General features: G+C 39.0%; 1 protein-coding gene across 1 annotated transcript in view; it reads right to left on the reverse strand.

Moving 5' to 3' along the window:
* Positions 1-13,528: 13,528 nt before the first annotated feature.
* The window catches only part of USP12 (ubiquitin specific peptidase 12), a 32,183-nt gene continuing 18,698 nt past the window's right edge, over positions 13,529-27,013 (reverse strand). Inside the window, exons 4-9 of the mRNA XM_014879692.2 lie at positions 26,372-26,598; positions 21,321-21,397; positions 21,051-21,134; positions 18,576-18,773; positions 16,724-16,802; positions 13,529-16,175 (exon numbers count right to left, since the gene is read on the reverse strand). Of these exons, the coding sequence (XP_014735178.1) occupies positions 16,074-16,175; positions 16,724-16,802; positions 18,576-18,773; positions 21,051-21,134; positions 21,321-21,397; positions 26,372-26,598 (767 nt within the window). The 3' untranslated portion in view covers positions 13,529-16,073. The remainder of the gene's footprint in view (positions 16,176-16,723; positions 16,803-18,575; positions 18,774-21,050; positions 21,135-21,320; positions 21,398-26,371; positions 26,599-27,013) is intronic.

The following is a 27,013-nucleotide window of genomic DNA, read 5'->3' on the forward strand; positions in this document are numbered from 1 at the left end:
GTGGATTTGGCTGAGCTGGCTCTGGCTTTGTGCGGAGCTGGAGCAGGGCAGCACAGCCTTAGGGCTGCCCTAGGGCAGGCTGCTCCCAGCCCAGGCATCTTATTTAAATTCCAAGGACATTGTCCACAGCAGAGGGCTTGGGCACCAAGCCAGTGGCAAACTCCTGGGGTATTTGTTTATACCAAGACTATGCTTTAGTTTAGGAGGTTTCTTAAGAGAGTTGCACACCAGGTAAGCACTGCAAAGTACATTGGCCAGAACTAAGGCCCTAGCACTGATACTGGGATTAATGCTTCCTATCATCCGTGGAATTAAAACATCCTGCCATTACTTAACCCTGCCCCACCTCTGGCCAACCTCCTTGTGCCAGGCTTTGAGGGTCCCTAAAGGAAACTTCAAATGCACTGAAGGACTATAAATAGCTAGGAAAAATGAGCCCTGATGTGTGTTTTGATAGAGATACTGGAAGAAGAATAATTTTTAAAATAGAAAATACAAACTAAGATGGAAAAAGAAAGATATTCAGCATAGAAAAATAAAGAGTCTCCTTGGTACAGGAGCAGTGCTGTTATAAAAACCTGAAGTCTCTGAGAAGCTTGGGAGGGTAGTAGTGTGAAGGAGACGTCCCTGGGATTTGGGCAAAGTCACTGACACTTGGCAGGGAGCTTTTTTTCCCATCTTCAGCTCTCAGAGATGGTTTTCACTTCTCAAGAGTGAAAAAACCTCAAGAAAACATGTTATGAAAAGTTTAAAAGAGACAACTAGTGGAAATAATTATTTGAGTCTTCTCTTTCACCCATCCAACATCACGAGTGAAGGTTGGAGAAACTTGATGACCTTTGAGACTGCTGAGCCTGGCATGGGCTTGGCTCAGAAGCTGCTGGAGAAAGAGCACAGGGGAAGGCTGTGGGTAAGGCACAAAACTGGGGCAAAGCTTTTTCACAGGATGGTCTCTCAGATGAGGAAATCTGCCTTGCAGTGAGGAGGAGGGTGAGGAGAGGATCCTGTGGAGCACACTGGGGCAGAGCTGAAAATCCAGCACGTCTCTGGGGATTGGGAGCACAAATCTACTCTCCCTGAAGCTAAAGAAACCCATCTGCTTGTCTCATCCCAGGTTCAGCACCTCCTGCCACCGCTGGGTTTTATTGTTACTTCTATGGTGAATGTCAGGTGAAGAAGTAAACAACTCCACCTCTGGTTTCCCAGCCTTCCAAGCTCTGGGCAATGTCCTTCTGCCCCAGGGCATTGCTGGCAGCAGAAGTGACAAGGGGAAAGGGTCCTGAGCCCCTGGCAGTGCACAAGGGAACCACAGGCAAGGATGATGAACATCCACACTCCCTTGTGTCTCCCAGTTAATCCAACCTGTTACTAGGAACAGGAATGCCAACTATCAGGATTTTCATCCTAAATTCCATTTAGGGATTTTTGAAAGACGAGACTGTGATCTAGAAAAGTGAGGATTTTCTAAAGAAAAGCAGTCACTTTCTCTTCCTCCAAGATCTCAGCAATAAATACAGCCTGCAGCCTTTGCAACATGGCCTGCCAAAAGGAGTTTACAGGGGTCTCCCCTGAGATGGAAGATAGGGATGAGGAGCAGAATGAAGCCCCTGGATTCCAAAAGGAAATGTTTAGTTATCCTGACTTGCTACACCACTTAGACACAAATCTGTGGGGCTGGACAGGACTCATCCAAGGGTACTGAGTATAAAGGGTACACTTGACCTGGTTCAAATGCATCAAGCCACTTTCCATCAGAGCATAGGTTTAAATTAAATATTAGGAAGAAATTCTTTACTGTGAGAGTGATGAGGCACTGGAACAGGTAGCCCCAGAGAAGCCATGGATGCTCCATCCCCAAAAGTGTTCAAGACCAGGCTGGGTGAAGCTTGGAGGAATCTGGTGTGGTGGAAGATGTCCCTACCCATGGCAGGGAGGTTAAAAACTAGATGATGTTTATGGTGCCTTCCAACCCAACCCATTCTACAGTTCTATGATTTACCAGCAATCCTGGCTCCCCGGGGATGTTCCAATTGACTGGAGGTCAGCAAATGTGATGCCCATCTATAAGAAGGGCTCAGGGAAGAAGGATTCAGGGAGCTACAGGCCTGCCAGCCTGACCTTGGTGCCAGAAGAGGTCATGGAACAGGTCATGTTGAGTGGCACCAGGCAGCACCTGCAGGACAAGGAGGGGACCATGACAGCATGGGTGTGTAAAAGGCAGGTTGAGCTCAATCAACCTGATCTTCTCCAGGCTTAGTAGATGAGGGAGAGGCTGTGGATGTCTGCCTGGACTTTAGTGAGGCATTTGACGCTGTTTCCCACAGCATTCTCCTGGAGAAACTGCAATGATCATGGCTGGGATGTGTGCACAAAAGGCTGTTAAAGATAGGACCAATGTCCAACATCTTCATCCCACCTACAAATTAGAAAGTGAAGTTTGCTTGTCTCTGCTTGAATTAATACAAGGTAATTAGCACATCCCTTCAGTAACACTGCACAGGCACCAGCTGGAGGGATAAATTACAGCTTTGGAGCTGATTTCCCAAGCAAGCCATGGCAGGCACACGGGTCAGGCTGGGGCTGGATTCCAGCCAAGCGAGGAAGCAGCACTACTGCCATAAGCTGTGGGGAAATAACAAGTGCAGTTTGCTGTAGCTGTTTATAAAAAAGATAGCAATATATTTTTTGTTTCAGTAATTGGAATGAGCCCTCTTGACTTTGCCAGAGACTGTTGGATGTTGGACAGCTTAAAGTGAATAGGTTTTGCTATAACTTTTTGTGATTATAACTGAATGTCACTTTATTCATCAGGGAGGAACTGGAAGGGGAGGGATACCACATTTTGAATTATCACTGGAGACAGAGGTGCTGACAACTGTGCTCAGGTTTTTAGTGCCTAATTAGCAGCATGCTGGAACTGCACCTCCTCTCATTACTCCTGATTACAGCCTCACTACATTTTGTAAAAAAATAGTTCAATGTTTATAAAACACTTTCCTCAGAGTTTGTGTCTGAGGGTTTTTGTGTTGCTGCCAAGCTGTTCACCTCCCCTGGGAGCACAAGAGCTCGTATATTGGCCAGGAAAAGGGAAGGGGGTGCTGGGGAGCCATATCCCCCCCTCAAGGAGTTGGTGCAGCTGTGGTGGGGGAGTCACTGGAGCAGCAGCTGGAGAAGCAGCTGCCACCAAAGGTGGGAGCAGCAGCGTCCTCTGCTCAGCAAGTGGCTGGGAAAACTCCATTGCTCTTCATCAAAAACCAGTGTGTCAAACCAGACTGTTGTTTGGAGGGATGGTTAACAACTTAGTCGCCACCAGAAGCACAAAACACAACTATCCCAGGGGTCCAGGTCCATCCTGCAGCCACTCATTACTTATGGACAGAAAATCAGAAATTCTCAGGGCTGACACGAGATCTTGGCTAGGCAGAAAGCAGCCCTGCAAACTTGGTTTGTCATTGCAGAACTGAGGAGTTCTGGACTTGCTGGTAAACCCAGGAGCAGGAAGACAGCTGAGGGCAGAAAAGCTGTTGTAACACAGTTTTATCTCAGAACTTCCTTCTTGCCTTACCTGGCAGCTGCTGGGTTTCAGGGTGGTGCAGTTTGGGCAAGTTGCCCTGTCCTGAGGCTGGGGGTCACAGCAGGGCAGCTGGAGCACTGCACCCCACTGCTGCCTCCCTGGGACCCCCTCATGTTCCCAGCTCCACTACTGTGGCTTAAACACAGCATCAGGAAAGCTCAATGTGTCTGCTGTGCAGGAAATTAAAATGGCAATGCATTACATGCAGCTGAGAATGAGGAATCCTATGGCAAACAGTAATTAATGTCTCCTGCCACAGATGATTACTGCTGTGGTTTACCTTCTCCAGCATATAGGGACCCAGCCCACTGGACTTAGGCTGTATAAACTGGTGGAAATAGCCCTGACTCCTCTACAATTTCAGGATAACACAGTAACTCACTGGGAGATATAAATGGATATGAGCAGTGCAAATTTAAAATTAGAAAATGAGAAAAAAAAGGATATTGTTAGCAGCAGACACAGTATCACAGATAATTTACCAGTGTTCCAAGGATAACCTTTCTTAAGAAGGAGATCATAAAGTGAAGTCATCTTTCCAATGCTTTTAGTTTACAAATTATTAAATCTTAGGCAGAGCCCTCATGTTACTTATAAAAGGAGATGAAGAAAAAGGTATTGTGACTTTGCTGGGAAAATGAAGCTGACATGGCTGCCCGAGCCAAAGTGCAGCTGGAGATGAGGAGCAGACCCCTGACAGGTAGGAGACCTTGGAACTGCAGTGTGTAGCTTTGTACAGAACAACAAAAGCACTGCAGAGCAGTTTCCAGAAAGCAGAGTAAAGGGTAATGTCCCCTCTGGCAAGCAGCATTGCCCAGTCTCTGGTGAAGGCTGCCCCCATGTTATGTGGACTACCTGGAGCCTTTGGATCTGCAGCTGTCAAAAGGCAGAATTCACGAGTCACTAATTAAATTCTGGGGTTAGGTTTGAATCTGCAGCAGAAATATCCTGCTGCTGAGCCCAGGCAGGGAGAGGTAAAGAACTTCCAGTCTGAATGCAAAGGAGCCAAGTCTCAGATCTACCCCAGAGGAGAGGCGAGAGAATAAGAGGAGAGCAGGACTGGAGCTGGTGGGATGAGTTAGGCTGGGAGTTGAGGCTGAGGAAGGCAGAGGGAGGAACAGAAAGCAGAATCGTGTGGGTGCAGACATCTGCCCTGAGAGGCAGAGTTCAGAGGTGGGGAGCAGGTCATATGGAAAATGAGACTTACACACAAACAAAGAAATTTGGAGAGTTAGGGAGAGTGAGGTGAGGGCAAATATGAGGAAGGAGAATTAGTCATATTGGGGGGAGGAAATCACTGGTTCAAACTGACAAGCTCACATGAAAATTCTGAAGGCAGGTGAACAGAGCTGCAATAAGTAACCTTGTAAGAAAGCCAGCAAGAGGCATCTTAAATGTGGAGACATTTGCCACTTAGAGGTGCCCCCCAGGAGCAGCAGGATGAAATTTATAGCTCTGTGATACACAGGGGTCACATTAAATAATAATAGGTCTTTGATTTTAGAACACAGAAGATGAAAGCCAGGCTATTCTCTGTAGTAAACAGTGGGAGGATGATTGATCATCATCATAAATTGAAGAGGGAGGAGTTCAGACTTGCAAGGAGAAACTTTCACAGCAAGCACAGTCAGGCAATGACACAGGATGCCCAGAGAGGCTGTACTATCTCTGCCCTGGGCATTTTCAAGATCAAAATGGACAAAGCCCTGAGCAACCTGGCATGACCAGAGACACTGTTTGAACACAGATTTGGGAAGGGAATAGCTCCTGGTGTTTCACTAACCAATTTTAATTCATCACAGTGAAAAGCAAACAAGAGGATGGCATTGAAAGAGAATTCCAAAAACTTGCCATGTGCAGACATGCAAAAGAGGGTTTAAGTGGGAAACAATCTCCTCCAGCCTGGGGAGTCAGAAGATCACTCCAAGGTCACGTATTTTCTTCAAAAGTCTCTGTGAAGCTCCCTTGCTATCTCATATGATTTTTTTATTCCAAAGTCTTCAGAAGCTAACCATCCTATTTCTCGCTCTATTAGCTCAAATGACAGGTTTCTGTACATATCCAAAGTTTTCAGTTCTTCTAGATACTGATAAATTATCAGCACAATAAACCACCTCTGCTTCTCCCTGCTATGTTTCAGTGAAATTCAGAAAGCCACAAAGTCAAGCATGCAAAGGTAGCCAAGGGAGGAAGGCAGTCTCAATCCAGCCTCTTAGTGCATGCATGTTATCAGGCTTATCAAATGTTTTGGCTGAAGCCACTGTATCTTGTGGAGAACTGAAACAAGCACAGCAGACTCAAGATATTTATCTTGTCTGAAACCCTCATGACTACCTTGTAGTGCTCCTGAAATTTAGACTCCCCATAAACCTGTCTGATGAGTTGGCAGGCGAGTGAATGGATGGCTGTCTTCATTCTGCAGCTATTTCACCAAAAACTGGTGAATTACACTCCCACAAAACATTTCAGTTTTCACAAATCATCGATTTCTAACAAAATGTTCTTTGCTGGAAAATTCCTACCCCGTTACAGCTCTGAAGACATAAGTGCACAAATACAACAGGCGTGGACCCTCTTCAGAAAAGGCCATACCCATTAGTGGATTTTACCCTGGCTTTTCATGGTTTGGTGATCTCCAGTCCATCCTGATTCAGGGAGAGACGGATGGGCTTTGAGGAAGTTGAGGCACATTCTGTTGGTGCTCTGAACACCAGGAAAAGCACAGTGGGTCTAAACCAGTGTCCTACTGGAAGCCAGCACAGGGCTCAGCGTGCTGGGGTGTTATGTTTGCTGTGACAAGTGCTGTGTGGTAGGTGCCCACTGCATGCTCAACAAGCTGGAACTCCTTCTACACTCCCTTCTGCAGTCCCACTGTCTGCCCAAGCAAATTGCTGGATTTTATTTTGATGTGGAAAGAGAAACATGTTTCAACAGAACCAGATTCCCTTTTCTCAGAAAACTGCTCAGGCAACCCTGCTTTTAAAAGCACGTATTTACTGGCATGAACACAATTGCTTTTCCTCACAACAGCACTCTAAAGCAAAAAATCCCTAACACACCATTAGTCATCGGCAAAATTCCTGATGACATTATTTAGTACATACACATGGCACTGCCTTGGCAGGACTGGTTTAATGTGTATGAATTCTGCAGCACAGTGCAATGTTTATCCTTCCACAAAAGAGCCAGAGCCACTCCCAGGGTATCCTGGGGCCCAGGTCCCAGGGTATCCTGGTGGGACACTGCTCTTCTCAGTCACAACCAGTGTTTCAGTCTGCCTTGCTCTTCAGCAAGATGGGGCAACACTAATGGCTGCTTCTATTATCCACAGTGGCCACTCTGCCTCCTGGTTTACCAGTCCCAACCCAGCTACAGGAACATCACATTTGGGTTTTAATGTCAGGGCACAGCAGAGGCATAGGGGTAGGCACATGTATACATCCAGCAACCAAAGAATGCCTTACAAAACAAAAAATCCAAACCCTTCAGTCAGTTGGTCATTCTGTAGCTTTGAATTGCACTTTATTAGTCAACATCACCATCATCATAATCAATGTTTATTCCAGTATTTTATGAAAGATATACAGTTTCACAGAATGGCACATATATATTACATAACTTTGTCATTTAGTTTATAACATATTCTAGGAGAGGGCTGTTCTTCTCAAATACTTGATTAAAAAAACCTACAAAAACTTCAGGTCAACAATATAAGAAAACAGACTAAGCACAATTTTCCAAGGCTTATTAATTCAGTATTGAAGGTTTAAAATTCTATATGGGATAAGTCAGCTATAATTGACAGGTGAATAAAATAATTATAACTATGTTTGGCTGCATACTTCGCTCAATTTTAGGCTGAAACTTATTCACATGAATTTATAAAAACATCCAAATTTACTGCAAATGTTTTTTCCAAGCCCCAAAGAGTATCTGAACAAGACTGAAGTTCTGGAGAAAGAATAGTTCATTAACTGAGCACACTAAAGTTATTTGCAAAGACTGCTTTCAAAAGCTTCTTTAAAATTGAACAGCTTTTTCACACATAACATGTGAAAGCTTCACTGTTGATGTTAGTCTTTTTGTATGAGTAGTATTGATCATCCATAAACACAAGCCTTTGCTCACACAGGTTTAAATACACTACAGGTAAGACACCCCTAACACTTTAACCATTGCTATTCCTAGCTCCAGTGATTTTAAAAAGACAAGGATTTTATAATGCAAAAATTTTTTCCATCACCAGGCACAAAATGGATTCTTTACCTTACGGAAAATTGCTGACAATTTCTATTAAAAACTAAGGCCAAAATTGCCAACTGTATAAAAATTTAAGCTTCCAACTCCACAGTAGGCATCTACATTGTAATGACCTTTCCAAAGACACTCAGATTATGTTGCTCCTTTTCATTTCAGAGGACTTTTACTGTTGACACTGAAAAAATATTCAGAAGATAAGTAGGATCTTAAATCATATTGAAACTATTAGTTTCAGGCACTTACATTTCAGTAGTTTTTGTTTTTAAATATGCAGCCTGATTTCCCCTATAAAAGTAGCAGTCTGAAAACATCCACGTTTAGATACATTTTAAGCATCTGCAGGTCTACATTCAGCTTACGTTTGCATGAATATGTCAAAATGTTTTTTTAATTCCTCCTCACACTTTAGGAGAAACATTCAAGAACTGACAGATTTGTGGGAAAAAACCCTCAAGTTGGCCATTAGCAAGAAGTCAGTGATTTACATATAATTATATAGACATCCACAACAGAGCAATCAGCCAAATAAATGGAATGCTAATGTGACAGCTGAATTCTAATCTCCACATCTTCCTTAATATAATTTAAAAATTAACAGCAACAATGGGAAACCAGCCTTGATACAAGGAGACTCAGAACTTAAATTCACCCAGCTTAATCATCTGTAAGGGTTCCAGTAAATCATTAATCACAAAACATCAAAATGATTTTCAATGAAAAAGACCTCAAGCCTCCAAAATTACTGTAGACCTTGCCTGCAGAGTAGAAAAAAATACTTCATTGCTCTTCATTTCACCAGAAAAGCATGTCATCTGTGCTGAATCAGCATATCAGATAATGCTCAGAGAGAGATGTTGCTTTTTGAGGGTCTATGTGCTCTTAGGGAGCACTTGAAAGGTTTGCTCTCTCAAGGCCACAAACTTTCATCACTCCTCAGTTCCACATGAATCATGCCTGATCTGTTGTCCTCATTCACAAAAAATATTTAAAATAGGTAACTTGCATCAAATTTAATGATTAAATGTTTTTTTGTAACCTTCCAGCATGTTGACTCCTAAAATCTTACCCAAACCTTAAGGGAACTAAACAAAAAACACAGTTCTGCTCTCAGTGCTTAGGTAAACAGCCACAAAACATCAGGAAATGTTTTCTATGCATGCCCAGCCAGGAATGGAAATTGGAGTCAGATCAAGGTTTAATGAGATAATCGCCGTGGGCAGATGCTAAAATGCCCCTCAGTTAAAAACCACTGAACTGAGCAAGTTAGAACAAGATGTCTTGACTATGAAAACCACTGAGCATATGCTAAGCCCTTGAAGCTGCTGTGCCTGTTGCACACAAGAGGAAGAGCAGGCAACCAGCTCAGGCAGCTTTCTATCCAGGCTTACCACTCATTTGGCAAGGAGTGTTTTAGAAGATGGAATTTTTATCGCACTTCACGGAGGTGGCTGCAACACCAGAATACAGCAGGACGAGTGCCAGGCAGGCCAGATCTCCTGAGATTTGTGACAGCTGTTTGAAGCACATTTTCTTGATGGAAAACACTGAAGTGGGACTGGATTGCTCAGGACTCAGCATCCCCATGTAAACCCAAGATTTACCTTTTTGTGAGGGGCACACTTGGCAGCTGCATTCTCACATTCTTCCTTCTCAGTTTCCAAAATGGAAGTTGGCATTTGTGCACTTAGAGACAATATTGCAGTGCTGGCACTGTTATCCCAGGTATGTTCCTTATGGAAGTTTCCAGCTGAACACACTGCTGTCTCTTCTCGTGTGTGTAGATGTATCTGCACAGCAAAAACACCAGGAGATGCCAGTTTTTGGACACACAGACTCACAGTGGAGGCTGATAACTGGTGTAATACAGACTGCCCCATCAGCCAGCCTGTCACTCTTTTCAGAGATTTCAAGGCTCTGGGGCTTTTTTCATCTCACTATAATCCCTATTAACAAGCTTTTGGTACGCTATTATTTTTAACATTTACCAAATTTGTCCAAAAGCAGTGTATCACTGCTTCATATTTTTCAAAATTTTCCTTACTCACTGAAACACAAAATTATCATGCAATCTACTTTTTTTTAATGGCCAAGTTATTTTTCAATTTTTTTTTAACCCCCACAAATATAGATTACCTTGCACACAATCCAGTAATGAATAAAGACAAAAGACAACTTAGGAACTATAGTAATTTTGTCTCCTTTCTCCTTTGGTGAATTATGAATTCTTCTACATGCAAAATATGGGGAAAAAGAGGCTAATTGGTGTTGTGGTATACATGTGCAACACACTTCTTGATCTCAACCTGTAGTATTTCCCTTTAATTCTCTCAAATTCAGGAAAATTTACCAGAATTAAAAACAAATAACACCCCCCCCCCAAAAAACCTACCAAAAAACCAACCCAAGAAAGAGTGAATACACAGCCTATATATTGAAGCTGTACATTTAAAATTATTTGTCTCTCTTTTATGGAAAAAAAAAAAGAAAATGAGCAGTGGTGAGTCTCAGAGTTTTGCATATGCAGCAAGTACAGCCCTGGTGAATGCAGTTTTCCTCCCAATATTCACTGAACGTTCGTGGTGGCTCCTCTGTAAAATTTGGGTCCTGTTAGACTGGGGTTAGCAATTACAGTGATATTTCTTTGGCATCTAGCTCCTAGATGCAGGTCTTCTCATAACCTCCTTCTGACAGACCCCTCTGTAACATTGCTATGTCATGCCATGAAACTCTAAACAAACTCAAAAATAATCGAAATGGCATCTTCTGTAAAACAAAGATTTTGTTTTTCAAATATGTTTCTGATTATGTAGCCATCCTAGGGAGAAACACTGCATGCCTTTCATAGTTTCCTTAAAAAGAAGAGGAAAAGGGTACACCAAGCTTGCATTTGTTCAGTCCCATTATTCCAATTCTTTTTTATACTGAAGAGTACTTTAACAACAGAGACATGACAATTTAGAAAACAGAAAGCATCAGATATTTTCAGTACAAATACCTTATATCTCATCTCTGGCATACAACCTAGTGATTTACCAAACATTGTCTGAGGCTGTGTATCAGCAATCTTCCTTGACACAGAAGATGCAGAGAAGACAGATGTGACATAACATTGGGATAATGAGCCTCCAGAAAGCCAAATAAATGTGTAAGCATGGAAGAAGGCAACTCGAGCTGAATTTTGTTAGCACATCTTGTAAGAGCTGACCATGGCAGCCACTGCAATGAAGCAACACCCAGTGAAACAGAGTTGAAAGAACAAGACAACCACACCTCAAAGCAGCTGATGGACATCAAGTTGTGTTAGGATGTGATGACACTCAAATTCAGCCAATGAACTCAAGAGCAGAGGCATCCCCAGATACTGAATCACTTAATAATACAACATGCTAATAAAATATTTTGAGATCTTCACTATTTTTTTTCCTAAAATCAGTTAGAGAAAATACACAAATGGCTCCTAGTGAAGAGTCAGAAAATCTTTGTAGATCAGACCACTAAAATATTTCACTCCATATATGCATAAATTGTTTCTGGAGGAGCACTCATTAATACAATCATATCAACCTTAGAAGTCTGTGTACAGACAGAAACTTCAAATAGATTGAAATAGCAAATTAAACAGACACACAAAGGCACAAAAAAGCCTAGAACGGCAGGATGTTTCGAGCACCCCTAAATTCTCCAAATACCAGAAATTTGCACTAAATACAATATTTTGTCTTTTGGGGGAATGCTGCTCTCTTATCTGCTGTGTCAGATAGATTCCTGCTGTTCATTCTCTCTCCTGCATTATATAACCTGTGGAATGCAGATCAAGGACATGACTGATGATCCTTCTGTAATCATCCTTAATGATGCCAACATGGGCTCCGTAACAAAGACCTGGGTACAAACTACCTTGCTTTCTTCTGAGCCCTTACAATCTCTTATGCAGACGGCAATCACAAGCCACTAGAGAGAAAGAATATAATCTATTTGTACTTTTATTAAGAAACTCAAATATATTATTCCGTTTATTTCAAAACTGGTGATATCTACAATCTTCCTTATATATCCCACACATTCTTACAGAAGTTCCCCAAAGAATATATTTTAACAAAGACCAAAGAAAGTTCATTACTGCCTCACCACACTGTCATTAAAACTGGAAACAATGGATTTCAGGGATCTCTGTATTTAAGAGATGAAGCTTGTGTTTGTTTGCATGGTAGTTGACTTGCACAGTCCATTTATAGCAATCAGTCAGTGGCAAAGCTGCTGCAAAGTGAACCATCTATGAATACAGATTATGTAGAATATTAATTCAGTAATAATTGAGTACTTGGAGGCTCACAGGTAAAGAGACTAATGCATTATACATCTCACATTATGCTGTGAGAGGTTAGAGGACTTTGAAGCCTAACAAGACCAAATCCATTAATACTGCATATTGCATTGTCAAGAGGAAAAAAAACCCCTGAACTCTTAAGACACACAAGCTTAAGATCAACTCAGACAAACGTGGGGGAAAAGTGGAAACCTTACACAGGAAAGCCACTCTTTGGAAGCAAACAGTCAATACCTGCACTGTTTAAACTTTTAGAAAAGTCACAAAAGTATTGCCAGTGTAATACTGCAGCCCACAGATAATGAACATGGACTGAAATGTTTTCTTCTTTTAGAGACAAAGGTAATCAAAGAGATGGTTTCATCTACGGATACAATTTCCAGAAACTGCTCTCAGACAACTTTAAAAACCCAAAACCAACAACAAAAGGAAGACAAAAAACCAAACCCACAAATGCAAACCAACAAACCACCACCCTGTTCCACAGGGAAGATACCAGGATGTCTTACCCAGCTTGAAGCTGTTGCTCCAGAAGGATACAGATCTGTGAATCTCATGTTAATCTGCCAGCCCTAGGCAGATGTCACAGACTGTAGTGGGGGATCTGAAGTGGCCCCAAATCCCTATTGTGCTACCACCACCTGAATGCCAACCAAGGAGATGCAATTTGATTTATGACTAAATTCTGAAAACACAGCTTGATTTAACCATTCATACATGTACCTCAACACCTAAAAGTCACCATTTCTAGGCAATGGAAGGCTACAGATACAGTCACAACTAAGAATATGGCAGGGTCTGAGCTGTTTGTGAAACCTCAAGTTTATTTACTTGCATTGCAAAGAAAGAGTGGACTCAAGTGAAGAATGATCCCAGATCATCCATGGATACTGTAACCAGCTACAGCTTGTATTTCTGATGCTGGACTCCTGTCCTTTGTCAGTCTCTCACATGTTAATGCTGTAAATACTCCCATTTGTCTTTCCTTCTGTTTTCCGTCCCACAAGGCGGTGAGCCAAGAAATCCCTTGGGTAACTTGGACTCATATTTTGTGGCAAGGTACACATTTGTTTTTAAGGGAGAAGAAGTCCAGGAAGAACAGTATTTAAAACTCCCTTCTCTTCTACCTCAGAGACCACAGACTTACCAAAAACTATTCCTAAAGAAGCACATCACCCAAAGCACAGCTGCCACCCTTTGATTTCCCTAACAACACATGGAGTGAGATATTTAATGCAGTGTATTTAAACACGCCTTTCTGCTCGGGGTTAATACAGCACGTTCTACATAGTTTTGTTGTCTGAAAACATTATAAAGTACAAAAGGCAATTGACTCACCATCTGGGCTCCACAAAGGATACAGTATGTATCTTTAGAGAACATAACTTTATTTAATAGAAGTTTTTTGCTCCAATATACAAAATAAGGGACTGCAATCCCAATTAACATTTACATAGTTACACAGCAAATAAATTCCACCATTTACAACAACTGACAACTTTCCCACACTCCTCACTGTATTACAGTCAAGAAAAAATCCTATAATGTTTTACATACCAATCAGTTATATTTCGTATTTCTGTCTCTTTTAATTCTGTTTCAAGTTGCAGTTTCTGACATCAGTTTAATTAAGAACTTACAATTATTTCAGCTGCGCTAAAAGAAAAACGAAATATATATAATTTGGAATACTACCTCAAAACCCCTATACAAAATAAAAGTCAGTATCTTATAAAAATACATAGCAGGAGTAAAACCAGTGAAACAACAAAAATGTTTTGAGTTTTGTTAAGGTATAAAACATTTATCAACTAGCCTCAGCTTTTAACTACATTAAAACAAAAGAAAAAAAAAGAAAAAAAAAGAAGAAAAAAAAAGAAGAAAAAAGAAGAAACAAAGACCAAACAACTTAGCAAAAGGTAATATGACAGTTGTTTTGCAATACTGTACCTTTAGTATGCAAAGGACTTCATCCTTCTGACATGCACCATTATTCAACTGATTTATCCCTTTAACCCTTTTTCTATTGAAAGCCGAAAATAGATGTTAACATTATTTGAATCCTTTCAGAAAAATCCAATCATATTTTTCTGCACCTCCCACAATATTTAGGCCTTACTTTACAATGCTGGTAGTTTAATCATGATACATAATCTTCTACAAAAGAATTCCAGCCAAACCAAGGCATTAGAAACTCTGCATCTTACAAAAGCGATTTGTTATAGTATGACAGCTGCTAAATAGCCCAATTTATTTAGTGACCCTGTTAAAGATTTGTTCAACTGAGTGAATAGGTGAAGTCATTTCCTGAGCTAAAAGATACAGGTAAGTAAATAGTCAGTTATAGCAGCAGACAGGAGACATTCTTTTTAAAAGTTGTAACAGTATCAATAAAATAACCTTAGAAAATTACAGTAATGTAAAAATCACTAGCTGACAAGGGAGTGACAAGGACATCCAAGACCTGATTGCCATTATCTGGAATGCACATCCAATGACCTTCCAGAAATTACATTCAGCTACTGTCAGACAATGTACTCCTAAGTGAAGAATGTCAAATAGTTCACATTTCTTACAGATCAGGTGTTTTGTCAAGATTTTAATTCTTAATGCTGTTTCATAAACCTAAAGCAAGGTAAACTGCTTAGTTTCAAAAGTTCCCACTATACAGGACTTAAATATTATTACTTTTCTAGGAATGTGGTATCTTCAGTCTCATGAAATTCCAAACCTATTTCTTCTTATTACTCAGACTTAATTTACGTTTAACAGAAGTTGATCTGCTTTTAGAAGAGGAAATAATATTCTTAAAATTGTTTCCTTCAATCCAAATCATTCTAATTTGCCTAGAGTATGAACCATTAATAAATCATCAAAGAACTACAAAGATCGATATACCCCCACTGCCCCAATATTTTCTTATTATTTAAGCCTTTTACATAATAGTTTGATCACTTTGTTTTCACCCCTTAATGGGAAGAGTCTATTCTGATTTAATTAAATAAAGTACCTGAGTTAGATACCAGTTCCTCCAGAAGGAAATCTCTCTTCTGTGTTATGAATTTTTTAGATATCGTAGGTGTCATTTTCGTAATTTTTGTTCTCTCCTTTAATATTTAAACATAATTAGTTTAAATTCAAATGAATGTATAAAATTTCCAATACTTGTTAGAATAAAGGACAATACACAACATCCTAAGTTACAATAATTTATAAATAAAAATAAACTATTATAAACCAAATCTTTCCCCATAGGGAGATTAAAAGCCATAATCTTGACTGATTGTTCCCGATCACACATTATAAATAATGTAAGCTTCTCCAGAGAAGCAAAGCATCCTTGCCTCCCTGACACCAGTTCACACCTCCAGTTAAACCACTTCCATCAAGAAGGCAATTGAGTTGGGCCCAGACATAACTTCTTGCTTACATGTTAACCCTCCAAACCTCATCCTTTCAAACTTAAGCACAGGAAACTCACTTCAGAGGGAATCCTTGACCTTTTATACACAAAGTCTGTATCAAATACAGAATTCTAATGCTCCTAACTGCACCAGTCTGGCAGCGTGGTGAGAACCTGGTTCAAAGGCCACTGAAGTCCATGGAAGGATTCAATGGGCTTTGAACTAGGACCACAGAGATGGTATTCCCCAAAGGAAAGCTCCTGCAAATGTGGCTGGTATCTCTTTTTTGCTTATGGGATGCAGTGGAGATGTGCAGTCAGCATGATACCTGAGCAAATAAAACGAAAATGATACAAAAGTTTTAAGAACCCCCAAACTCTTTACTTAGTTGTGTGCAAACTGTGCTATTGCCCCTAGAGCTCCCTGCTTTCCTTCTCTTCAGTGCTTGCTCCATTCCAGGATAGAGAAGATGTGAGACACAAAAATCTCTCTTCGCTATAGCTCCCCCTCAGTCCCGAGACTGATAGAAGAGGATGTAACCAGACTCAGAGTTCTTTGAGATGTCTGATGTCAACCCGTAGAATTCTTCAATAGCTTGTGCATCAATTTTCTGGATGTAAAAACACAAAAAATTGAAGTAGGAATGCCTTGCGTAACGTACACATAAAATTAGGTTCCACCCTAAAAGTTATTGTTAAACCAAATTAACTTTCACATAATTACATAAAACAGTAAAATCCAAATAGTTCTTAGACTTGTTATGTTTCAGCTTCCCCTCAGCCCTCAACTGCACAGAGGGCAGCAGCTATGTTTGGTATATATATAAATTTTCAAGTTCTGTTGTAAATATTGAATTAAGTTTCTATATATTGTAAGCTAAACCCCAATTTATCTATATCATTATTTGTCTTCTTGCCACAGAATAGTTTATTAACCAATGGTGAAAGACAATGGTCATAAACAAAAGAGGTTCTTTTAAGTATAAAAGCCTAAATGCAATTCAAAGTGTTGTACAGTCAAATTGTAAGGCACAGCTCTGCACACACAATTATTCCTCAATTAGACTGGGGTTGAAGCCTCTTTTCATCAGCACACCAGTCATTCTACTTTAAATAATCATATCCACAAAGGGGGTGCATGTGCTCTGGTTGGGCTTACCTCAACAATATCATCATCAAAAAGCAACCAAAAATCATGACTCTTCACTATTGCAATATAATGTCCTCTGTTAGGGCCACTGTAAAATAAAATTAGGAGAGAACATAAACCATAACATATATATATGTGGAGATGTATTCCTTTTAATTGTTTTTCTTGGAGAAAAGCAATACTTAACAGTAATTAAAATGGCTACCACTACAATTTCTGTTTGGATGTGTCTTGTCTTTTTTGTTTTTTACTCTCTACTTACATCATCCTCACAATACGGTCTTACTTATTATGCTAAATAAAGGATTATAATTTCAAATAAGGAATGAACAGCACAGGCACTGAAAATCTAAATTAAATCTTAAACAGAGACAGAGAAGTGAAATCAAGAAAATGTTCTGATATTTCATAGAAACAGAACAGATGCTGTAGAGCTGCTGCTCATCTACAGTCTCTTTATCTGGTCCACTGCAAACAGAAATTGAGTTAAACTGGCAGTTCAGGAGTCTCAAGAAGCTCAGCAACGAGAAGGGCTCCCAATTAAAACTCTTTTACAATGCCTCTTGTCTGACTCTTCAGTTATGGCAGGCAAAAAACTTCCTCCATGACTATGCCAGAGGAAACAACCCACCAAAACTTTACAAGTGTCTTATTTCTCATCAGGTTTCGAGTAAGGAAATTGTACAATTTCTGAAACAGCTGAACCTTAGAACTGAAAGTGAACAACTGAGTTAAAGCAGCTCTGGAACTGCCATAACTGGTTAGCAACACTTCTATAGTTTTGTGCCCAGACCAGGGTGGGAAGGTTGCCATCCCTGAGGGAGATGTCTGTGTGCCAGATCACCAGCACCATGAAATCAAGGGACATCTCCTGCCCATGGCTCTGAGAACAGACAAGTCCCCAAGACTGCAGCTTCAATCAAGGACGCAGAAATGGTCAGAATGGGCAGAAAGAATTTCCCTTATGATCCAGAACAAGAAAGTCCCAAAAACTATGGCACAAAGGCTCATTTTCCAAAATTGTCCAATTTGACATCTATTTATCTTACCTCTACTGTTTAGTCACTGTGAGAACACTGAATAATGGAGCAAATTGCCCACAGAGAAAGTGAAATTAGAATTCCTAGATATGAAACTGGGACCAGTGCAATGTAATCTAATGTCAAAGTTACTCTGCTTAGAGTTTTAGTATTTGACCTCACGACATAACTTATTCTTTGATTCTAGATGTCCAATTGTAATTTTCAGCTTTGGGACTTCTATCTACTCAATAAGCAGTTTGTAAAACAACCTGGTTTTAAGCCTTCAAGCCCCAAGAACATTTGTTGAATACAGCAAAATCAAATACAAATCTAACAGTCCTATTTTGAAAGCAATGAAAAAAAGTAATCAACAAAACTCATCATATATGGATATATTTCAGAAAATGTTGCTCAAGCCTTAAGAAAAACACACACCCTAAAGGAAATGCTTTATTAATTAATCTTCCCATAATCTCTTCCTTCCTAAGAAAGCTTTTTTCCTTAGAAACTGCTTTAAAATATTGATAATATGATATTAATCATATTGATAATATGATATTGTGCATTTTGTGTTGTTTTTTTTTAAAACATAATTTCATATAAAGATCCGTAATGTGAAATACAGTTACCACTTTTCACAATGATCTGTCAAAGCAACAAGGCCATAATTTCTGTCAGGACTGCTTGTTTCTCCCCACAACACTTTTTTTCCTAAAAAAGTTTTCTTTTTAAGAGGTCTTTAAATGCTATTAATTTATATGATACTGGGTGCGTTGTGCTGTTCTTTCAAGCACATTTATGCTTATAAAAAAATCCCGTGTTTAAAACAGAGTCATTACCTTCCACAATGAACTACCACAGCAACAAGGTCATACATTCTGTCAGGATTGGTGGCATCTCCTGAGGTGTTAAATAAACGAAGCTCTAAAGGAAAAACTACTCTATAAGAGAGTTTTGTGTATCGATGCAGCTGATCCATGTACTTAAATCTCTTCAAATGGAGAGCTAGAATCATAGGCAGCTTTTTTACTTTCATCCTGAAAAAAAGAACAAAAAACAGCGGTATTTCCAATATTCATTCAAAACATTCAGTAGCAACAAACTTGCTTTACTGAAGTCTTTAAAACCTTTGCAAGCATTAAAAGAAACCAAAATAATTAGCTGTTTAAAAGTATATTGTATTGCTAAACTATAGGGAGATTTTTAATGGAAAGAGAGAGAGAAATGAAAATGCTCTTGAAACAATAAGATATAGTATATAAAAATAGCTGTGATGAACTCATGTAATAGTTTAGACATAAAGATCACACCGCACAGAATTCAACTTTAAAGTGTATCTACTCATAGCTTTCCAGAATTCCCAAAAGCAAAACCTAGATCCCACTTGATATAGAGTGCAGGTATTGCAACAGAGCTATTTCAGATGTCCTGCTCCAGCTGACTTTCCCAGCAAACCAGCCAAGTCAAACAAGCTCTTTAAAATAAGCTTTGTTACTCCACTTTGTCACATAACTATTACTCCAAGTTTTCCTAGCCATTCATTAAAAATTTCCAAGGGACACAAATAGCCCACTGTTATTCACCTACCTCCTGCTATCCAAACAAGATAAGGCTGTGCTCTGGCACAATAATTTTGAACAAATTTTGCAGCAGTCAAAGCCAGAAAGTGAGCTGGTTTTACTGAGCCCCTTTCCCTAGCATGAGGGAGATCTCACATCAGTGCCTACTCAGCCAACCATAGTTGGCCTGGCAGCAAACACATAATATATTTAAACATATTTATGTTTAAATATGCAAATCTTTGGGCAATACATTTGCCCATCCTAAAAGAATGACCAAACCAGAGCACCCTGCTCCTTGGCACAGCCAAGTGCCTTAGATCAGCACAGTGCTGACTTTTCAAACTTTCAGCCCCAAAAGGCAGCTCAAAAGTCTTTGCAATATAGCCCAGGTTTCAGACATGTCTATTATGACCATACTTTCAGAATGTCAGGAAATTTGTAAAAGACAACCTTTTTTCAAAAGACAGGGGACTGTGGGCAAATTCCTTGATAACTCACCTGCCCACAAGGGAACTAGGAAGTGAAAATGGCTGGAGCAGGGCAGAAAGATGACAGAATCATCTGTTTTTTTAGGGAGAGTTACGTTTTTATTATATTATGGCTATAATTTCTGCTCTCTTTTCCAAACTAAGTCCTCTCCTTATAATGTAAGTGTGTTTGGTAATAGGAGCTCTTTCAATGGTGAAGAAATGTGGTACACCATCTTTGCTAGCTGAGTAGTCCCCATCACAGATTAACCATTTTATAGAGACAGAAGAAAAATATGACTGTAGTGAAACTTAGCTTACTTGTAGTGAACATGAAACCCAAAATATAAACAATCAAAGCTGTATTTTGCCAATATGAAAGTGCCTACAGTACAGGTTTATGTCAACTCAGTTCATATTGGTCAGAGATCACACTACCTCCCACACAGAAAAAGAGCTCAGGCAACAGAAAACAGGCCAGGCCTGGATTCACAACCTCCACCAGACACAATTAGTAAGCTTAGGCAACGTGTGAAGACAGACTTGCAGATGAGATATGCAAAAGCTGTGTGTGCAATCCATGGTAAACCAAATAACCAGCAGCAGTGGCATAACCAGAAGAGCATGTCAGAGTTCCCACTCCTTCAGCAGTACACAAATTGACAGGTTTTTCAAAGGTGTAAACAAGACTGGAATTATTATGCAGACAAGAATTGTTTTTAAATAAACATAATGATTTTCAGGCTTCCATAGAGTTTCTGATGATTTTCAGGAGTACTGTTTAGTACAACTGAACAGTTTAGCACAACTAATCAAACGTTTAAGAAATCAGAAACTCAGTAAACAACAACAATTACAAAAGGTGCTATCAAACTGATTCTTTCAGCAACTGGAAAATTATTTTCAAAACAAAACTAAGTTTAAAAAGTCACATGCAATCAATGACTTTTTCATCGTTGCCAATTATCTTTGATTGGTCACTAACAATTTGTTTGAACTTGGCTTTTTTAACTTGTTTTTGGTCTTAAGACTACTCATTTTCTCATTTGTGAAATAAATAATGATCAAAGGAGTCCCAAAATGCTTTCCAGAGATTCTCACTATTCATGGAAAGAGACACATGGATTTCTAGCAAGAGGAATGAAGACAAGTTACTTTTAAGTAGAAGAAGAGTAGAAAAATTAAGAGGAAAAGGATGTTCTCTCCTTGACACACACACATGAAATACCAGAGTATTCTCATTAAATGCATGGGTTATTTTTCTCCTTCCCTAACTGTGATGTACCTTTTATGTGCTTCTTGCTTACTGCGACATTCTTCACAGTAATACTTGTATTCACTGCACAGAGTTTCTGTGTTGCTGAAACCCCTGAGTAAAGAAAGAAAGCTGTAAACACCAGTTTTTCATATGAAATATCCACATAAATGTACAGTATCAACATAGCTATACACACTTAAATCTACATAAGATAGAACTGTCAGCTTTTAGTTTTATTTTCTGCTTTCTGGGTAACAGGTAAAGACAAATTACAAAAATTCGGATTTTTGTGCCTACCTTAAACAGTGAGTGATTGAAGTATTCTGCTCCACATCAACTGAAAGGTCTAGGAAGTCTTCATCCTTGCTGCTTACCTGCATGAAAAGAAAACCCAACAGAACATAGTTAAAACAAACAGTACTAATTTACCTCCGTTTTTCAGTACTGCTTTCTATTGACAGAATGTATCTTTTACCCTATAACATCCTTCAAAAAATTTTTGCAAGTGGCCTTTCTGTTTCAGAAATTTGTTGTATTTTCTGATTTCTTTCAGGAAGGGTGAAGTGTGTATGAGTTTCTGGGGGTATATAATGCCAGTTGTCATTATGCTGAGATTTCAGATCAACAATATTAATGCCAAGTTTCTTCTACACCTCAGATTTTTCAAAAGAACAGAATCACTGTGATTCTTCTGCCTAGTGCTCTCACTTCTGCTCTTCTCTGACTCCCTTGAACTGAAAGTTCCGTATTTGCATGTCATAGTGTACCTAATAAACAGCATGAATATTTTGAAGCCTCTTCCTGGCTAGACTCATACTCTTAAAAGCACAGCAGACAGCAAATTTGGCAAATGAGAGCTTGGGGTTTGGTCTAATAGAGGCAGAATAGTAGCCAATTCTCACAAAAATGGAAGAGTAACGAGAAAGTAAAACAGAACATTCTAGAAGCAGAAAATAAATTCCACCGCAAATCCTGACAAATGATTTTAAAAATCCACAGCTGGTCTGAAAACCAACTATGCTATTGAAGTTTTAAAAACAAGAAATGTGCAACCTTAACTTTTGCCTGCTGGCATGTCCTCTGTATCTAAAGATACTCACTCATGAGAATGCCCCCTGCCTAGATACAGAAGTAAATGCTTTTGGAAAAGATACCTGACTGCAGTTTCTTGATTGAATGCAGGAAAAGTGAAATGGCTACAGGGAAATAATGTAAGTTGATCTTATGAGATTTATGTTCCCTTTTCAACTCAGAATAAAAAAAAAAAGAAGTGGGAAGTTGTTCTCTGATAATCAAGAGATGAGAAACACATAGCTTCTAAGGACAGCGTACATGGAGAAAAAAAGAAAAATGCAGATGGTCAAGACAACTATATTTGAGAATTAATTCCACAGGGCAAATCCAAACACTCAGGAAATTAAGTTGAAAGCTTCTGTTAATACCTGTGAGAGGACTGGGCTCCCACTGTTCTGCTCCTAGTCTTTCCAAGAGTTAAGTGTGCATGACAAAAAATGTCACTGTGTCAGTACACATCATTTCTACTGCAATATTCAGATGCTCAAGTGTAGTGTTCATACTTTTAGAGAGATCACACAACACATATGGAAAACTTCCAAAATGTTTCGAGTGGGGAAAAAAAAAGGCACCTGCATCTTCAGTGTGCTGCACATTTCCTGTATTCAGGGATGTATTATGGTTTAGTTGTGTGGACAATTCCTCAAAATATCCCCTTGCAAATCACTCTGGGAATTATCAGACCTGTCTTTACAACACTAAGAACTCTGGTGGAAATCATCGTAACTGGGGATTAAGAATGGCTCAGAGAAAAGAAAAGTCAGCTCTAGAAAATACTCTGCTGCTGCAGCCTTCAGCTAGGGCAGCTGGAATTAGGGAGTCATGTGATCAGTGCTATTCAGACATGCAATTAGATAATTCTTTCTCTTTTGGTCTAATCAAAGAAAATTATGTGAAACAATAGAGATTTCCCCAGCAGCTTTATCCCACACAGAAGCTGTAAGGGCAGAGAGGATCTGGAAAGGAGGGAAGGGATGTGTTCCACTTGGTTAAGAAGATATTGGTCCTGAAACCAGAAGTTCTCAAAAGAACATCTTCCATTCTCTGTGATAATATGGCCTTAAAACACCTCACTCATGTTAGCCAGCCCACTGTGCACTTAGGATCATGAGGCACCATTAAAGGTTTTATTGCAAGAATAGCCAAGTGGATTTTTTCCATTTATGTTGGTGATTTATAAATTGCTATTCTTAATTTTTAAGATTCTTTGAGCATTAATATTTGAACAGATTTTTTCAAAATAAACTTCTACAGTTTTAATTAAAAAAACAAAATTAAAAGCCACTCTGGAGTCTTACAAGCCTCCCCCCTCCTTTTGTAAATGTTCTGTTTCAAATAAACATTACTAAGCTTCTTAGACTACAATCAGCAATATATATTTCAACCATCTACAGAATGAAAAAAAGATGGGTATGATCAGAAAACCTCATCACTTGCAGAATCGAGCCCTGATGTGCTCAAAAAGCTGAGCGCTCTTAACGGGAACATTTGAGTAATATTGAGGAATTTGGATGTTCCAGTGTTCTGGCTGAAGAGGATGGTGTGCTGTTCTCACATCAAGGACATAATCTGCACCCACACAGCTCAGCTGTACTCTGATGACCAAAGCTGCACAGAATACAGAGCTCAGAAGGCTGACACTCACAGAATCCATTCTTTCTTACAGTTGGGAATTTCACTGGCAATGTGAATCTGCTCAGTGGCACAAGAGCTCTTGCAGCTATAGACTGCCATGTGTGCTAAAACAGGAAGCAGTTTTAAAAGAAGCTGAGACAAAGTGTGTAATTTATCTTGGTTTAAAAAAACAAGAGAAATGAAAATTAGAGGCATAGCTACAGACTTTATAGTACTCATATGAGAGAGAACACTGGGATTTTCCTTTCTCTCAGTCCAAAGCCAGAATTGAGCCAAATAATTTTATGCCTTGTAGAGTCATTTGAAGCCAAGAGCAAGACCATCACCTAGAGATTGATATGGTGGTTTTGATAATTTCCTATACTTCTCTGTAGAAGTACTGTCCACATTTAGCTGTTTGAAATTTCATCTCAATGAAGCAAATTACAATACTTTCTGGTTTACTGCTATTCTTCCTTAAACAATGAGAGAAATCTGTAAAACCAATTAACTTCTAGATCATTTCTACAAATTAGCCATAAAATTTACATTCCCTTCATCATTCTATCAAGGAAGGGTGAAAGCATTATAAAGAGAAATCACATCAAAAACATGTCAAAGCAACTTACAATCCTTTTGTTAACATATTCATTTAATAATGTGGCTTGATTCACAACACAAATCTTTGTTAAAGAATCATATCAATGTTCCTCATACTCCACTGCCCATACTTAAACTGGGGATTCATATTTAGCCATCTTTAGTTCAATTTTTATCTTTGATCTTAAAGAATGAAACAGTGTGTCTGGAAAGATGCTCTTTTCCACAACCAGTACAACTAAAATTAGAATAAAATTTTGCTCATTTTAGGAACATTGAGGACGTTTGTCCAATTAGAAGATAATGACAGTTACTTTGAGCAAAGATATATGTTATGCTTTATGTTTAAATATGCAATAAATTTCCAATTTAAATTAAAAATATACTAGGGCTATTGTCTTGTCATTAGGAAGCAGTAACTCATCTGCTATTGCTTGAATTCTTGTACATGAGCTGTTTCCAAGTAGTCCTAACATTTTAACTTATATTTCTAAACACTGAAAGAATCAAAATGCCAACAGCTTCTAATAAACATCAAAACAATCATATATACTCAGTATTTTTGAAAATAAGACACTATTCACAGTAATATTACCCATTTAATATATCCAAATGTGTTTCTAAGTACTTATTTTCAGGTCACTGTGTTTTAGACATAAGGTGATATACTAAAAAGACATAAACTGATAAAATAGCTTCCAGATTACTTTATTATCTTGTTCAGCAGTAGCTGAGTATTTCTATTAGCTGTAGCTAATAGAAAAAAAAAACCTGAGCAGTATTAGTAGAATTATCAAAATTGTGACAGGCATGATAACTAATAAAATATGCTGGCAAAGAGCATATCAGTGTTTTAAAATTGCATTTTAAATGGTACCTAGATGGTACCTAGATCAAAATCCTGACAGCAGTAATTCATAATGCCACAGTGAGGAAAGGTAATGATGCCAGTTGTGTCAAAAGACTTAGGCTAAACTCACATTGCAAGAAAAAAAAGACAGCTCAAGAAGTAGAAGAGGAACAACTGACAGTTGCCAAGAAATACTTATTAGCAAGAGGAAATCTGCCAGAAAAAATATGGTAGCATGGAATCAGCACCTAAATTACTCATAGTCTGCAGTTACACTATACATGACATTATGAAGCTCTTTTCTTTGAAATAAAAGAGGTGGGTATTTCTGGAAGACTGAGAAAATTGCACCGAGAAAATCTGTGAAATATACAGATTTCATTAATTCCTCCTTTCCAACGTCATGCTGACATATTTGCCTTATATAATTAAGTTAAAGAAAATTGGTAGGAAGAGTCATACAAAAATCACAGTCATTTAGCTTTTTTACAATCTCTAAGGAATAGACCATGACAGAATTACTGTAATTTTCAAATTGTGCTGTTTTTACCCTTTCTCAAGTTGGTAAAATCCTATTTCAAGTTTTTATGAAATACATTCTTTCTTTTATTGTAGAACTTTGCAAAAAATATTTTAGTATAGCACACTCAGAGAAAGAGTTTATTTCTCAGGGTATAGTATTAGAAGAATTCCTATTGACAGACATTCAGGAAAAGATTACTTTTCATGAACATGAAGGTATGTTTTTTGAGAATCCCAGTCTACTATTAAAGTGCCAAAAGCCAACCACTAGTATCTTGACTTCAACGGCTTTAAATTTAAAAACTAGGAATCCATGGAATCTGATTCATAATACTTATTTATGAGATGTATCTCTAAGCATGACATTATGTTATCAAGACATAAAATTTGAGAAGAACCTCACACCGTCAAATCACAGACTTTATTTTGTTTAAGAACACACCACTTTAGAATTTTCTGATCTAAATTTTGAACATGATTATGATCTCACTGACAAAAAATCCAATTGGGCATTTTCCTAATATTGATCAAATGTCTCCTCCTACAATTCATGCTATTCTCACAAATATAAATACTACTAAGGAAAGAAATGAATTTGGTATCTTGGTCTGCTGGGATAAAAGACTCATGAAGCATGCAGTTCTGAAGCACAGCAGAATTTGTGTTTACAAAGCACATGAAGACTTACAGTTTCACAGGTAAGACATCTGGTTTCATTAGTTAGTGTTCCCTGAAAGATTTCGTGCACCCAGGTGGGGTCTGGTGGGCTGTTGTTTTCACTCTCCACGTTGCCATTGGGCAGGCGCCCGTTCTGCTTCTCCTGCTTTCTCTCCTCTTGCAAGATGTCGGCGATTGTATTCAAAAGGTAGTTTAGGAACTCGTGTGCATCCTGCTGCATGTAGTTATCAAAGAGTTCTGTGACATAAAACAGAAGGTTTACTAATTGAACAGTTAGTGCTACACTACAGAAAGGATTTTAGAAGAGTCAGATTTCAAAACCAGTCCTTTTTTTTTCACATCTTGAATCATTCATGGCAATACAACACCAACCCAAAATGCCAACTTGATAAACTAAGCCAAAAAAATAGGGGGTGGGAAGAGGAGACAGCAAGTCAGCTTGCACTGGCAGAAATCACTCAGCTAATTGGAATTACCAGAAAACTGAACCATACTGCAATAAAACCAGGACACAATTCAATGGCTTGAACAGAGGTGTATGTGGAGTGCCACCTCAACTGGCATAGGTCATCCTGCCCAGCCTCCAGATGCCACTGGATCTCCTACAGGGGTTGTGCTATCTCTGCCAAGCTTAGGTCACTGTCTTGGATAA

The sequence above is a fragment of the Sturnus vulgaris genome, chromosome 2 (assembly GCF_052056855.1).
Source record: "Sturnus vulgaris isolate bStuVul1 chromosome 2, bStuVul1.hap1, whole genome shotgun sequence".
Lineage (NCBI taxonomy): Eukaryota > Metazoa > Chordata > Aves > Passeriformes > Sturnidae > Sturnus > Sturnus vulgaris.